This window comes from Epinephelus fuscoguttatus, linkage group LG5 (genome assembly GCF_011397635.1).
Source record: "Epinephelus fuscoguttatus linkage group LG5, E.fuscoguttatus.final_Chr_v1".
Classification (NCBI taxonomy): Eukaryota; Metazoa; Chordata; class Actinopteri; order Perciformes; family Serranidae; genus Epinephelus; species Epinephelus fuscoguttatus.
In genome coordinates, this window is record NC_064756.1 from 35,987,133 (window position 1) to 36,001,929 (window position 14,797).

The 14,797-nt window shown below is 40.6% G+C and overlaps 1 protein-coding gene across 1 annotated transcript in view; it reads left to right on the forward strand.

Annotated features, from left to right (window-relative positions):
• Positions 1-13,223, forward strand: part of sae1 (SUMO1 activating enzyme subunit 1) — a 25,587-nt gene extending 12,364 nt beyond the window's left edge. Inside the window, exons 6-8 of the mRNA XM_049576694.1 lie at positions 5,483-5,627; positions 9,336-9,405; positions 12,978-13,223. Of these exons, the coding sequence (XP_049432651.1) occupies positions 5,483-5,627; positions 9,336-9,405; positions 12,978-13,070 (308 nt within the window). The 3' untranslated portion in view covers positions 13,071-13,223. The remainder of the gene's footprint in view (positions 1-5,482; positions 5,628-9,335; positions 9,406-12,977) is intronic.
• Positions 13,224-14,797: the final 1,574 nt, after the last annotated feature.

Here is a 14,797-nt window from a genome sequence, read left to right on the forward strand (position 1 = left end):
GTTTTGAAATTAGAGTTCTTTTAGGGGTGATATTTTTTTATTGTAGGCAACATTATCCTTAAATTCGTACCATTTTGTTCTACAAAATTAAAAGTATGAAGTGTTTTCTGAGAATTCTAGTCTTTTTAGACTTTGTAAAGATTTTGTAAAGAATTCACACAACACAATTATCAGTTAAAGCGGCAGTAGAGCAAGGAGAGGTCTTCTGACATTTCCATGTAGGAGGAAAGACATGAACAGAATTTCCGTACAGAGAATTGATCAAATATTACAAAGAATCCTGAGAGGTCCAAAAAAGAATAGAAATTTGAAACTGAAAATGCGTAGGAACCCCACAGCGAGACTGAAACATACCCTGAACATGCAAAGTCACTGGTTGTTAGTCAGCTGATAAGATGTTATTGCACGTGTATGGAAATTTATGTTTATAAATTTTGTTTACTTATTTATTCAATTATTCTTTTGACAGGCACGGTGCATATAAATAACAATAGCATTAACGTTAAATGTCGTTTGAGAGAGAACTGCTAAATGTCAGGCTTGGCCAAAAGATGTTGGTGGGATTTAAGAAGAAAATTAACAACAAACTGGGACTTCAATTCAATCAGCAATTTTGATGATAAAAAAGAATATTGTCATGCTGAGTTGCACATGAATAATCACCTGCGAAATATTTAGAAACCATCAACGCAAAGGAATTATTTGACCCATTAAATAAATCTTAAACCTGCCTTCCTGTTTTTGAGGTTATTTATGGTTTCTGATGACCTTCTCTTAAGAGTTGTTATTGTCCCTCCTGTCACCTGGCCCTGCACCATGCACACACACACACACTCACTACATGCTAGTTTCCATCACAGGCTGTCCATGGCCAGTCATGTGCACGGAGCGTAGAATAGAGAACAGCCTGACACCTACACTGCATGACAACAAGCATATGGAACAGGAAATAACTAAAAAAGGGCATTGGGTGCAGACTTAAATTATGAAAGCATTTTCTATGCATAAATGTTTAAATAATGAAAATTCAGTTAAATGTATGCAGGACGCATGGGTCACAAATACTACATGGAACAATGCAGTTCTGCAAGCTAATATCCTATTTTTTAATTTTTTTTTAAATGTATAGAATACATATATATATATATATATTTCTCACTAACCAGGGTTTGGTTGCAAAGATCATTACATATTTAAAAAGCTGTTAAATTAAATTATGTGATTGTCTAATTTGCAGGTACATATGGAACAACAGACAACCTAGGTTAAAATTAAAATCCTCCACCCTGCAGCACACTTAATAGAGGTCTGGCTCTGCCTAACATGTATGGTTCCATGGAGCAAAAAAAAAGCAACAACTAATTGTAGTTCAAAGACAGCAGGACCTCGCCGTCTCAGGTCTCAATCTGAAGAAGTGCATGTTTAGTTTTGGTGCTGTCATCACCAATACAACAGCTAACCTTAGACAAGTGGAGGAGCATTTACATTACACCAATAAGTGAGATTTTCAAAACTCATCATGACATAACATGCACATACTATGTTTGTTTGTAAGCAGTTGAATGAGAAAGGTATATATACTCTAAGCCACAGATACAACTGAAAAGGTGTTTTAACCCTTCAGGGTCTATCTACGTCCCAACCCTCAACTATGGTCATGACCATGATCAGGAGCCAGAGCCTTTAGCTATCAGGCTCCTCTCCTGTGGAATCATCTTCCTGTTACGGTCCGGGAGGCAGACACCGTCTCCACATTTAAGACTAGACTTAAGACTTTCCTCTTTGATAAAGCTTATAGTTAGGGCTGGCTCAGGCTTGTCCTGTACCAGCCCTTAGTTAGGCTGACTTAGGCCTAGTCTGCCGGAGGACCCCTCTATAATACACCGGGCCCCTTCTCTCCTTCTCTCTCTCTCTCTCTCGTATCCTATTACTGCATCTAGCTAACCCGGCCATTCTGGATGTCACTAACTCGGCTTCTTCTCCGGAGCCTTTGTGCTCCACTGTCTCTCAGATTAACTCATATCACAGCGGTGCCTGGACAGCGTGACGTGTGTGGTTGTGCTGCTGCCGTGGTCCCGCCAGATGCCTCCTGCTGCTGCTGCCATCATTAGTCATTAGTCATACTTCTTCTGTTATTATACACATATGATTATTGTCACACATGTATACTGCCAGGTATTAATACATACTTTCAACATATTGTACCGCAGTAACCAGAACTATAACTATAATATTATTACTTCCATTAATGTTGTTGTAAGATACTGTCATTACCTGCATATCTCTCTCTCGCTCTCTCTCTCTCTCTCTCTCTCTCTCTCTCTCTCTCTCTCTCTCTCACTGTGTCATATGGATTACTGTTAATTTATCATGTTGATCTGTTCTGTACGACATCTATTGCACGTCTGTCCGTCCTGGAAGAGGGATCCCTCCTCAGTTGCTCTTCCTGAGGTTTCTACCGTTTTTTTTCCCCCGTTAAAGGGGTTTTTTGGGGAGTTTTTCCTTATCCGCTGTGAGGGTCTTAAGGACAGAGGGATGTCGTATGCTGTAAAGCCCTGTGAGGCAAATTGTGATTTGTGATATTGGGCTTTATAAATAAAATTGATTGATTGAATTGATTGATTGATTGACCTCTGGGTAGTGACTGAAAGAATGAGACTGCACATACAAGCGGCCGAAATGAGTTTCCTACATGGGGTGGCTAGACTCAGCTTTAGAGATGGGGTGAGGAGCTTGGACATCTGTAGGGAGCTCAGAGTAGAAACGCTCTTCCTTTGCATCAATAGGGGTCAGTTGAGGTGGTTCGGGCATCTGATTGGGGGGGCCCCCCTGGGCACCTCCAGTAAGAGGTGTTCTGGTCACGTCCCATTGGTAGGAGGCCTGAGGTAGACCCAGGTCATGCTGGAGGGATTGCATATCTCATCTGGCCTGGGAACTCCTTGGGGTCCCCCAGGAGGAGCTGGAGAGCGTTGCTGGGGAGAGGAACTTCAGGGGTGCTTTGCTTGGCCTGGTGCCCCCACGACCTGGCCCTGGATAAGCGGATGAAAATGGATGGATGGATAGGACAGGGATACTCAACTTGTTTTGCCTGTGGGCCACTTTTGCAAAGTGACAGGAGGCCAGGGGCCAGTCGCAGCAGACCCACACAGGTGAGGTATGCGCAGAGGCATTTCCTGGATTAGAGGACATTCAGACCTTAGCCTGGACCTCTGTGAGGGGTGCATGGGACCCTCCCCTGGCACTTTTTTAAAGAGACAAGGTCTGTTTTGATTCTTTTTTTATGCATTCTGTTACCATATGCGTATTAAGAGTGATGTTGATGTTCCAAAGACCTCCCTTTTCTTTTATCTACAGTTATGCTTTGCTCTTATATGTTATGGAGCCCCATGCGGAGAAGGTCCTGAGGCACACACAGTAATTAATTTGATTTCCGATTCCCCCTTCAGAGGACTGGGGTCTAGGATTTATATCAATCTAACAGATGCATGTGTAGGAGAACTTCCAATCATTAGAAAATGGGAAGACGATATAACCTCTGAGGAAAACACAATTTTTTGGATTGCAGTCTGGAGCAATTCTTTTAGATGTTCAGAGAACCAACATTTGGTTTATGCAACTTTATATTTGTACTCCACTATGTCTCACAGGTAAATATTGTATTTTTTACTGCACTATATTTGTCTGACAGTTTAAGTTGCATTTAAGATTACAGTTTTCATCCCCTTCCTGCCCAGTGAAAACCATTGTTGTGGTTTTCTTCATTTTGTATGGACATTCAACATGAGTTTCAACTTTCTGACAATACCTGCTGCCTGCAGGTTCATCCAACCCTTTAATGTAGTCTTGGTCCTCTGTTTCCAGTTCATGTATGGATTTATCACTTCCTGCCCTCCATTTGAATTCCCTGCATCATACTAATAGCGTGATTGCAAGAAAGCTATTAGCACTGCCAGTCCAAAAACATTAGATTTAATAAGTAAACACCAAAGCATGGAATATTTTATTGCACTATAAGTACTTAATGTACTTTTCGTAAAACATTTTCCACCACTGATTGAGAACATCTTGGCTGGTTAATTTTAGGTGTGCCAGCCATCATGACCCTCTTAACCCCCCACTGTGAAAGGAGCCTCACCCTGTCTTCAAGTTGATGTCTGAGTGGAAACACGCCTAGTTGTTGTTATTTTATTTAGTGGATGTGAGACAGGAGGCAGTGTTATTATTCCTTTGCTGTTTCTATAATTGGAGCCAGCGGTTGTTGTTTTGGGTGACAGATGAGGAAGTGGCTCTTCCTCTGTTACAACTGCTTCCTGTCTGACTAGGAACAGTCGGGTGATCTGAAGTGTGTGTGTGTGTGTGTGTGTGTGTGTGTGTCCTTATTATCATCTGTATGTTTGATCTATATAATTATGTTTTTTTAATATAGAGCAGCCTGAATAGATGACTCTCTCAAAGCATGTCTTGCTTTGACAAACAGTCAGATATTCTTCACCTAGCTTTGTCAAAGGAACATGAACTTTCACTCTTTCTGTACAGATGTTGTCTAAATCAGAAAAACATATTTTCTTCTGTATTTGACCTTCATGTGCAAGTTTCAACATAAAGGGCCATTCCCCTCTGATTTTAATCTTTGTACAAATCACTCCTACATGTGTAGGTTTAGAGATGCCATCGTTGTTCCATCCATGAGCACATTATTATTTTCTGTTATGAAATTCTGTTTGATTTCCTGCCTGGCACAGACCTGATGTCATAGGTGCCAGTCTTTAACTTTTTACTAACAAAAGTTTCACTGATTAAAGGGCAGAGCTGCTGAGGTGTGAAAGTGACTCATTGCCATTGCTTGTGTGTCTGTGTGTGTGTTTGTATGAGTGTGTGTCACGCTGGTGGAAATGGTCGTGGGAGGACTTGACTTCCTCATGTGGTTTAAGTTAATGGACGAACAGGAAATGTGGGGGTGAGGTGTTGATGTGTGCGTCTGTGTGGTACCGGTGGAGACGTTGGTTATTTGAAATATTGCTCATGACCAAATAAAGTGCACGCTTTTGATTTTTCATTTCTCAATCAGTCCTGCAGCTGACTCTAAGACACAGGAAAGGGTTTTTTTCCCCGCCCTAATATTCTTTCTGAACATGTGTAGGTGTGTGTGCATGCTATGCAGTCTGTGTGTGCACGCTCTTAATTTGATGTGGGGAAGCGTAGGCCTAATCGGATGAAATGGTTGATGGTGCAACCACATGCAGATCTTATCCTGTTTCAGAGATGAGATGCCGTCTTTCCATAAGATGATAATTCACTGTGGAAGTCTCTTGAAAACGTGATGAAATTATAATAGCGCAACAGATTATATGGAAAATATTGCTTTCGAAAAATGGTATAAACTTGTTTCCAGCCTCTAAGATGTTGCTTATCTCTGTTTATACTTCTCCTGCTTCCTGTTCTCCCTTTCTCTTTTTTGCCTGTCTTCCCTCCATCTCCACAGTTCTGTTAAAGTTTCGTACCGACAAAGGCCGTGACCCTGAACCAGAGTCCTTTGCAGAGGACAGTCAGCTCCTGAGGCAGATTCGCGATGACGTCCTGGAGGCCTTGGCAGTGAGCAGTGACCTCCTGAATGATGACTTCATCAGGTATAAAGTGTCTTCACATGTGACTTTAATTTTACACAAGCATGACATTGAATTGATACATTGCTCAGATAGGAAGTGGAGGCTTGTTTGCATTTCAACTGAATAAAATGCTGAAGTGTCTTGAAAGCAAGATAGTTAGTCTTTAGTCCGGCGCTCCATTGACTAATGAGCTTTAGCGCCACATATCAATGTGGTATCCATTTAGAGGTGGTGAAATTTAAGTGTTTTGTGTTGTAAAAGTCTTGTCTTTATTATATTTTCTGTTGGCTTTGCTGACAGATAGCCAACTAGCTGCGTTAACATGCGGCAGCATGGTGCTCAGTCCCCACTCTTTGGTCTTGTCTTGAAAGCAAGTTACTCTGCTAGGACTGAGTCAGGTGGGAGCCAGCTAGCAGTGCTGTTTATTTGGTGATTACTACTGAAAACATGGTAGCCACCCTCCAGTCTCCCCTCAGGTCGCCCTGGTGAGTAAATGGCTTCATGTTGAGCGACAAAACCCCTTCAGCACCGTTAACCACTGCATGTTAGCACCACTAGCCATACTGGCACTGCTAACAGTGATAACATAGTTAACAATGTTAAAGGGGGTTTGCTGCTTTGCTTGTGTTGCATACTCACTGGGGCTACCTAGGAGAAGACCGCAAGGGGACTGTAGGGACTACTATCAATTAAAAAGCCGCTAAGAGGCTGAGTCTGGCTCGTAACTATAAGCTCCTTGTTTCCCGACAAATTCTCCATGGCTGCCTGTCTGACTACCAGAGACCTGTCAAAACTGCCAAAACTGCCTACTTCTCTGCCATAGTCTCTAATAACAGCCATAAGCCCTAAGTTTTGTTTAATGTTCTTAACTCCCTCATTAATCCTTGTGATGTCTCCCCCCTTGTGCCAACGCCTTCCCTCTGTAATGACTTCTTTCTTTCTAAAAAAGCTTCTGCCCTCAGTCCCACCCTCACTTGTGTTGGGCCCATCTCAGGCTCTTCTACCTTCTGCCCTGCTACGCTTGACCACTTTGAGCCTCTGTCCCTCTCCCAACTCTCAGATGTAATCAGTCATCTGCGGCCTACAAAATGCCCCTCGGACAGTATACCCCCCCATCTTCTCAGGGAAGTATTTGACTCAGTTGGAGATAGTGTCTTGCTGCTGATCAACACCAGTCTCAGTTCAGGCTGTGTCCCCGTAGCCTTTAAACATGCTGTGGTGAAACCTGTAATCAAAAATAAAAATCTGAATCCCTTCATCCTCTCAAACTTTAGGCCCATATCTCAGCTCCCCTATTTATCCAAGGTTCTAGAGAGAGCAGTACATAACCAATTGCAGTCTTTTTTAGCCCAGCACAACATTCATGAAAAGTTCCAGTCTGGCTTCAAACCTAGACATAGCACCGAAACTGCCCTGCTCAGAGTCTTTAATGATTTGATTTTAGCTGCAGACTCAGGTAACTCTGTCATCCTGATGCTTTTAGACCTGTCAGCCACCCTTGATACAGTTGACCACATGATTCTGCTACACCACCTCGAGCAATCCGTGGGCATTACAGGCTCCACCCATAGCTGGTTCAGGTCTTATCTGACAGATTGGACTTTTTCTGTGCAGTCAGGTCACTTTTCCTCTGCTGCAGCCCCACTGACCCGCGGAGTCCCCCAAGGCTCCATCTTGGGCCCTGTTCTTTTCTTGTTGTATATGCTGCCCCGAGGTGATGTTTCCAGAAAGCACAAGATTTCACTCCATTGTTTTGCTGACGACGTCCAGACTTATCTGCCACTAAGATCTTCAAGCAAGGATGCAATGCAACCTCTGCTGGATTGTTTAAGTGATGTCAAATCTTGGTTGAGCTCCAATTTCTTGAATCTTAATGAGTCTAAGACAGAGGTTACCCTGTTTGGAGGCCACATGTCCCCACACAGCTCCGCAGATTTCCTGGGCCCCCTGAACCCCAACATTCGTTCCTCTGTAAAGAATCTCGGGGTGGTTTTTGATAGCCAATTCAAATTTGACAAACAGATCAGTGCTGTTGTCAAAACTAGCTTTTTCCAGCTATGTCTTCTAGCCAAAACCAAGCCCTATTTCTCAGCTGCAGACTTTGAAAGGGTGATCCATGCCTTCATAACCACCAGATTAGATTACTGTAACTCCCTTTATGTTGGCCTGGATCAGTCCTCTCTCAACCGTCTACAGTTTGTCCAGAACACTGCTGCTCGCCTCCTCACAGGCAAGAAAACGCGCGACCACATCACGCCAGTTTTAGCCTCCCTCCACTGGCTCCCGGTCCATTTTCGTATTGTTTTGTAATTCGTAATTGTTTTTAAAGCCCTCAATGGTCTGGCCTCTCTGTACCTCTCTGAGCTCCTTTTGCGCCACACCCCAACCAGAGCCTTAAGCTCTTCAGACCAACTAATCTTGGTGGTGCCTAAAACCAGACTCAAGTCTCAGGGTGACAGAGCCTTCGCAGCGGCTGCCCCCAGGCTCTGGAACAGCCTCCCCCTTCACATTCGATCTTCCCAGTCCCTAGAGACTTTTAAATCCTCCCTAAAAACCTTTCTCTTCCACCTGGCGTATCATTCAGCCTGAGCACAATGATCTCAAGTGTTTGTTTTGTTTTTTGTTTTGTTTTTTTAAATTGCTATTTTAATGTCTGCGCTGTTTGCTCTGTTTTCTTATTGTTGTTGTCTTCTATATCTATTCTATTTTATTAGTGATGTTGTTTTAACTCTGTACCCACCTATGTGCAGGACTTTGGTCGACTGCCGTCGTTTTAAATGTGCTCTAGAAATAAATCCTGACTTTACTTGACTTGACTTGACTCGACTCGTTCAAAGAATCCATGTCGAAGTCCAATGTTGCGTTTCTTATGATGATTTATTAACCAAACAACTGACAAACTAAAGTGAATAAAGATTACAGTCAACAGAAAATATCGGAGCCAACACTCACCCTCTTTGTCTAACAAAACCCTCAGGCCAGTGAAAGAATAGGTAAAATAATATGTAACCACAACCACACCCTCACCAGTGCCAATTACCACCGGAAGTAAAAGTGACCAAAAGAATGTGCGCAGCCTAACAAATAATACACAACAGAGGTTAAATACACATTTTGGCTCCTACAGGGACCACAATATTTTTGGTGGTATTCACCAAATAAGCAGTGCAGCTAGCTCCCACCAGACCTGGGTGGTGAGCAGTGCAGCAAACTGAAGAGTGGTGAAATTGACCTATTGAAAGACATGTGTAACCGATAACCAAGTAACAGTTACTCATTGACATCCCTAATACATATACATCCCTAATACATATACATATATACCTCCCTGTTGTCATGACCTCCCTGTTGCTCTTCCCATGAGCGAAGTAATGCTGCTGAGGGTTTAGTTACTATCGTCCACACTGTGGAGGTCAGACAGATGCAGTGCATTAATGTTTTTTGTTTTTTGTTACTAAAGTCTGTGGTCTAACTAGCTTCACATTAGTGATTTGAGACTAACTAACTTCCACATCTACACAGTTTACCTTCATCTGGAAGGGGAAGGGGGTGATCGGCAACTAATTAACCCACGGTTTTGAGCTTCCTCCGTCAGTGAAATGCTGTTTACTTTGAGTCTGTCTGCAGTAATGAAAACACAAAACATAAATCAGATGGAGATTTTTCTATATTTAACTTTCTCAGTTTCTCATCAACATCACACGTTTCTTTTTACGGTTTGTCTTCTAGCTACTGCTTCTCTGAGATGTCTCCAGTGTGCGCTGTCGTGGGAGGAGTTCTGGGACAGGAAGTTGTAAAGGTACGCTTGTTAACAATAGGAGGCTTTTTTATAATTGCATACCACCATATAGGAGCTTCATAACTCCAGGAAACAATCTGAAGAGGTCAATGTTACGGACTATGATGCATCTCATCATATTCACTCTGCTTTAGTTAATGATGGCCAGTCTGGTGTGTGAGGGACTCAGTCAGCTGACAGGTGGCCACTCAGCTGGTTCCTGGGTCAGCTTCAGAAAAACAGCAGCAGCTCTTCTCTGTGCAGAAGTGATTTTCACTGTGACCACAGTGAAACTCAGTGTGATGCTCTGGCAGTAGCCTCTCACATGGGTAAAAAAAATGATAAAGTCCTCAAGCTGAACACATGAAAAACTGATTGGTGTTTCAGCAGATAAAAACATTAGTAGGAAATCCAGTGGAAAACGTATAACCGAACAGTTACATTAGAACCAGTTTAGAGCCTGACTGATAAGGGATTTTTGGTGATATTTGATAGTAAACTGTAAGTAATCTGTACATTGGTTATTTGGATTGTGGATCTTTGCCACAATCCTAATAACCAATGTGCAGATTACTTACATATCTGATATGTACTGTGGCAGGATATTGAACAATAAAGTTGTCAGTGTTGCCAACTTGACGACTTTTTTGCTAGATTTAGTGACTTTTCAGACCCTCTCAGCGACTTCTTTTTTAAAAAGCAACTAGTGACAAGTTTTGTGACTTATTCAGACCATTAAAGAGAGAAATATATGATAGGTCATTTTCATGCATGCTGCTCATAGTAATCGCAGTCCACAGCTCTTCTGCCATCAGCACAGGATCTCTTTCCCTATCCTCTTGTGCTGTGCAATAGTTATCAGACAGGTGGGAGAGGAGGAGACACCACTTGCCATGAGAGTTCAGTTGTAGTGACTATCTAAAGTTACATTGACGCTCTCACTCTCTGGATTGGAAACACAAGAAAGCAGTTCACTATATTATAAGCACCATACCTCTCATGCCACTCAAATGTTTTGTTGAGGATTTTTCTATTGAATCTAATTCAGTGAGGTTTTAATGCCTGTCTTAATGCACAGTGATGTCACCATTATGCAAATGAGCATCTGGTGACTTTGGAAAAGAGTGGGCAAGGCTGACTTTATTGTCAGTGAACTGCAAACTTGAGTGAAAATTAAATCCTTAGAAATTGTTTGACAATTTGAATGAGGTTTGGCGGGGCATTCATGATGACAGTGATGTTCAAGTAATATAGTAAATAAGCCAAGTTACTCCTCTAAGCTAATGCGTGCTAACTACGGTCAGGACGGACAAGAAATGTGCAGCATGTTTTGCCGACACTAGGTATCAAACAAAAGCCAGATTGTATTGAACTAAGTTATTGTGAGCTGTAAATTCACCACTTCTAAGCAGAAGGCAAAGGATATTGTTATCAAATCCTAGCAAAGTAGCAAAGCCTCTCTAAATTCGGCCTGCTGCCTCCATCTAACTTAGACTCACTGTGGGTCTGGGTCCACAGCTGCCTGTATCAGAGAGCAGCATGAAGGTGAGGAGTGCTCATTCTGCAGCTAAATTTTGGGACTGAAATGTCCCCAGAAGTACACTGCAAAACAAAACAATTGCTCAACTTGAAGAATCTCAGTCAACTGAGGGATCTCAACCTATGATTCAAATATTTCACTTTCAGGGGGCAGCCCTAGAATATATATAGTTGAAGCTAAAAAAGCAGCACAAAGACCTTGTTTGAATTCAGAAACACCGTTGCTGAATTTAAGCAAAAATGACTTGAATGTATTGAAAAGAATTAAATAAGACTTTGATGTGCAGCTTGATGTGTAAGTCTGTTAGTTTCCTCTGATGGAATTCACAGACTCAGCTCATTAAGATTCATGTGGTAGATAAAAGCAGTATCATTATGGACTGCTTCTTCAGTGCATGACCTGAATAAGATTTCACTGAACAGATTAAAAACTGCTGTGTTCAGGGTGACCTCAGGCTGAGGTTAAGAGGAGTTCAGGTGTGTGTGTGTGTGTGTGTGTGTGTGTGTGTGTGTGTGTGTGTGTGTGTGTGTGTGTGTGTGTGTGTGTGTGTGTGTGTGTGTGTGTGTGAGTGATGGGACTGACTGCATTACAATGGCACAAGGCCAACTTGCTGTCTCTATGATGATGATGAAACTCACTGCAACTGGCCAACATCTGACTGATTTCACTCACTCTCAGAAAACTGAGCTCACCTTATGGACTGAACTTTGAGTGTGACAGACAGGGTTGTGTGGGTTTGCATGCTGTAACAAAGATGAAAAAATGGGCATAAAAATGTTTTCCTCTGGTCGTACTGGTCTGTACATTGAAATTATAACAATGTTACAATGTTAGCTGCCAAAACATTTTGTGGCATCAGATGAATTTTCACATTCTAAGTCATTACTTGATCATATACACAACCACTCAAAAGTTTTGAATCAGCTGTTGTATTGATGTTTCTCTTCTTTCCCTCAATAATAACTTTTTGAACAGAGATAATAACAATATAATTCAAACACCAGATGTATTGTTTAAATTTTACATAGTTTTAGATTAATCAAATGACTCAAACTTCCATTTACTCGATGTCCCCACAGAGTTGCATGGCAGGGGAGAATACTGTGTAAACTTGGATTCAGAATTTGTTTTTGAGCAGGGCTGTTGGCTGTGATGTAATTTCACCTGCGGTTTTTAATGGTGACTCAGCAGCACATATGTGTTGTTACTGCCATTTTTTTGTTGTTTTTGCAAATTACTTAATGTATCCTGATTTTAGTGCTTTATAAATAAGCTTTATCTTTAGGCTATTTTTAGATATATTGTTGCTTTTTAAATGACAAAGATGACACAGTGTTTTTTTAAAAATAATGTAGTACTTGTACATTGGTCAATGCAGAGCACACAAGAGCAATGAGGCAAAATAAAGGGCACAGGCTTTTTTCAGCTGAGACGCTTTGGTTGCGTCTCGTCCCTATGACACAGAATATCCGAGTAAAAATGTCAGCACAAGGTAGAGTACCTGCTCTGGATGAAGGGAAGGCTGAAGCATGTTGGGAGAGAGGATGGACCTGCTGGTCTATGTGGGTTCCGTATTAATTTCTCCTCCATTGTTGTAGCTCAGCAATGAGATGGTTGATCTTTGTGGTATTTGTCCCACCCTCCTTCACTGTGACTGCACAGCTGGGTAAAATTGACTGAAGAGCAGCTGCAGGGTTTTACCCGAAGTTGAATGGATTGTGTGTGTGTGTGTGTGTGTGTGTGTGTGTGTGTGTGTGTGTGTGTGTGTGTGTATATATATATATATATATATATATATACACATACACATACACATACATATATACATACATACATACATACGTGTGTGTGTGTGTGTGAAGAGGACTTTCTGCAACCTAAAATTATCACACATACAGAGCAGTCCTCTCACATATCTGACTGGACCCTATCAAGCTTTGTGGCAGAAGATTACAAACTTCTGAATGGTAGTGTATGTTATCACGATATGACCTCAGTGGCTCATTAACAAAAGTGTCCTTTATGTTTTTTTTCTCTGTGTCTTTCCCCTCAGGCTCTCTCGCAAAGAGACGCTCCACACCGGAACTTCTTCTTCTTTGATGGTCGTAAAGGCAGCGGCATGGTTGACTACTTTGGACCAAACTAAACGGTTAAACATAAATGAACGTCCAGAAAACTTTTGTGTTTTCCTCAGTTTGTTCTGTCAGATCATTTATATCAGGTCTTGCTCTATTAAATTAGTCTGTTGTTTCATTTTTTAAAAGAACATTTGCTAATAAAACATTGTTAAGTAAAAGGATTCTGCCTCTGGTCTTTGTATTTATTAGCAATATCAATCACGTTGTCTTATGCCAGTGTCAGATTTTGGAGATATATATATCTGCGATTTTTAATCCTAAAATTTAGCTATAGTTATTATGCTGCATTCATGTGCTGCTGGGAGAATTTTAAAAGCTGGGACTGCAGCTATAATGTTGCATCAGCATCCTTTTTTTTTCTCTGAAAATCAAACCTGAACACTGACCTGAGTCAAACTCATCATAATTAAATCATAATTTAATTCAGTAAATAATTTAAAGAGGACCTATTGTGCTCATTTCCAGGTTTATACTTGTATTTGGGGTTTCTGCTAGAAAATGTTTACATGCTTTAATGGTAAACAAAAAAACTTTATTTACCCCATACTGACTGTACTAGAACACCTGCATTACCCTGTGAGAAGCTCTGTTTTACTGTCTGTCTCTTTAAGCCCCCTCCCAAAGCCCAGCTTGCTCTGATTGGTCAGCTTTTCTGGGTCTAAATATCTCTGCATCTGCACCATCATTGCAGCCATGGAATAACTGTAATGGGGAATAGTGGCAATTTCTATCATAGAAATCAGCACTAAAAGCTCCTAAACACAGTTGGAGATGTCCCAGCAGGAATATGATCTGAAATCATTATATGAAATGAAATGAAATGAAATGTTTCCCTGATGTAAGCATGTAGCTACATATAGCAGTGTATGTAATTTAAACATTGCAGTAGTGTGCCTGAAGCAGATGACCATATAAAGAAATCTGTCACGATCTGATGTTATCTTGTCTTGAAAGTGGACAAACCATTGTAAACAGTATTCAGAACGATCCCAAGCTTGAGGTTTTTGCTCACGTGTTACTTTTACAAACGTTTACCTCATTATTAGGAACTTTGGCCATGTTAAATATGAACATCCAACACTGTTACATTATATATATATATATATATATATATAATATATATATATATATATATATATATATATATATATATATATATATGTATATATATATATATATATATATATATATATATATATATATATAATATAGCTTATGTATAACTTATAGGTGGCTACAAACTAATGTGAGTCTCAGGTAAGTTTGATAAGCTTGTGTTTATTAGTGTTACGAGAAAAGCACCCCATTTGATTTAGACATGATATAAAGTAAAGACGACAGTGTTGTTACTGTGTTGAATTGGTGTAGCAGAGATAAAATGAGTGACACTTATTGAATAACTACATAGATATATGATGACCAGAGAAATTCAAACTGAAACTATCTTTATCATGATTTTCAGTCTTTGTAATAAGAAAAATAACACCCATATTTGACTTAATAGTCATTCTTGGTAATGCAGGTTGAACATATTAAAACCTTTATATAGGGGTTAGTGTATTGATAAGGGATGTTGTTCTAAACAGTATTATTACTTTTAATATAATTATTAAATACATTTAACTATGCCAGTTCCATTTATATGTGTTACAACAGTAAATTTGACAGCAACTTTGTTGGTCCCCCCAAAAAATTGCTCTTGAAAAATATTTCTGTTCATTATATATAATAAATC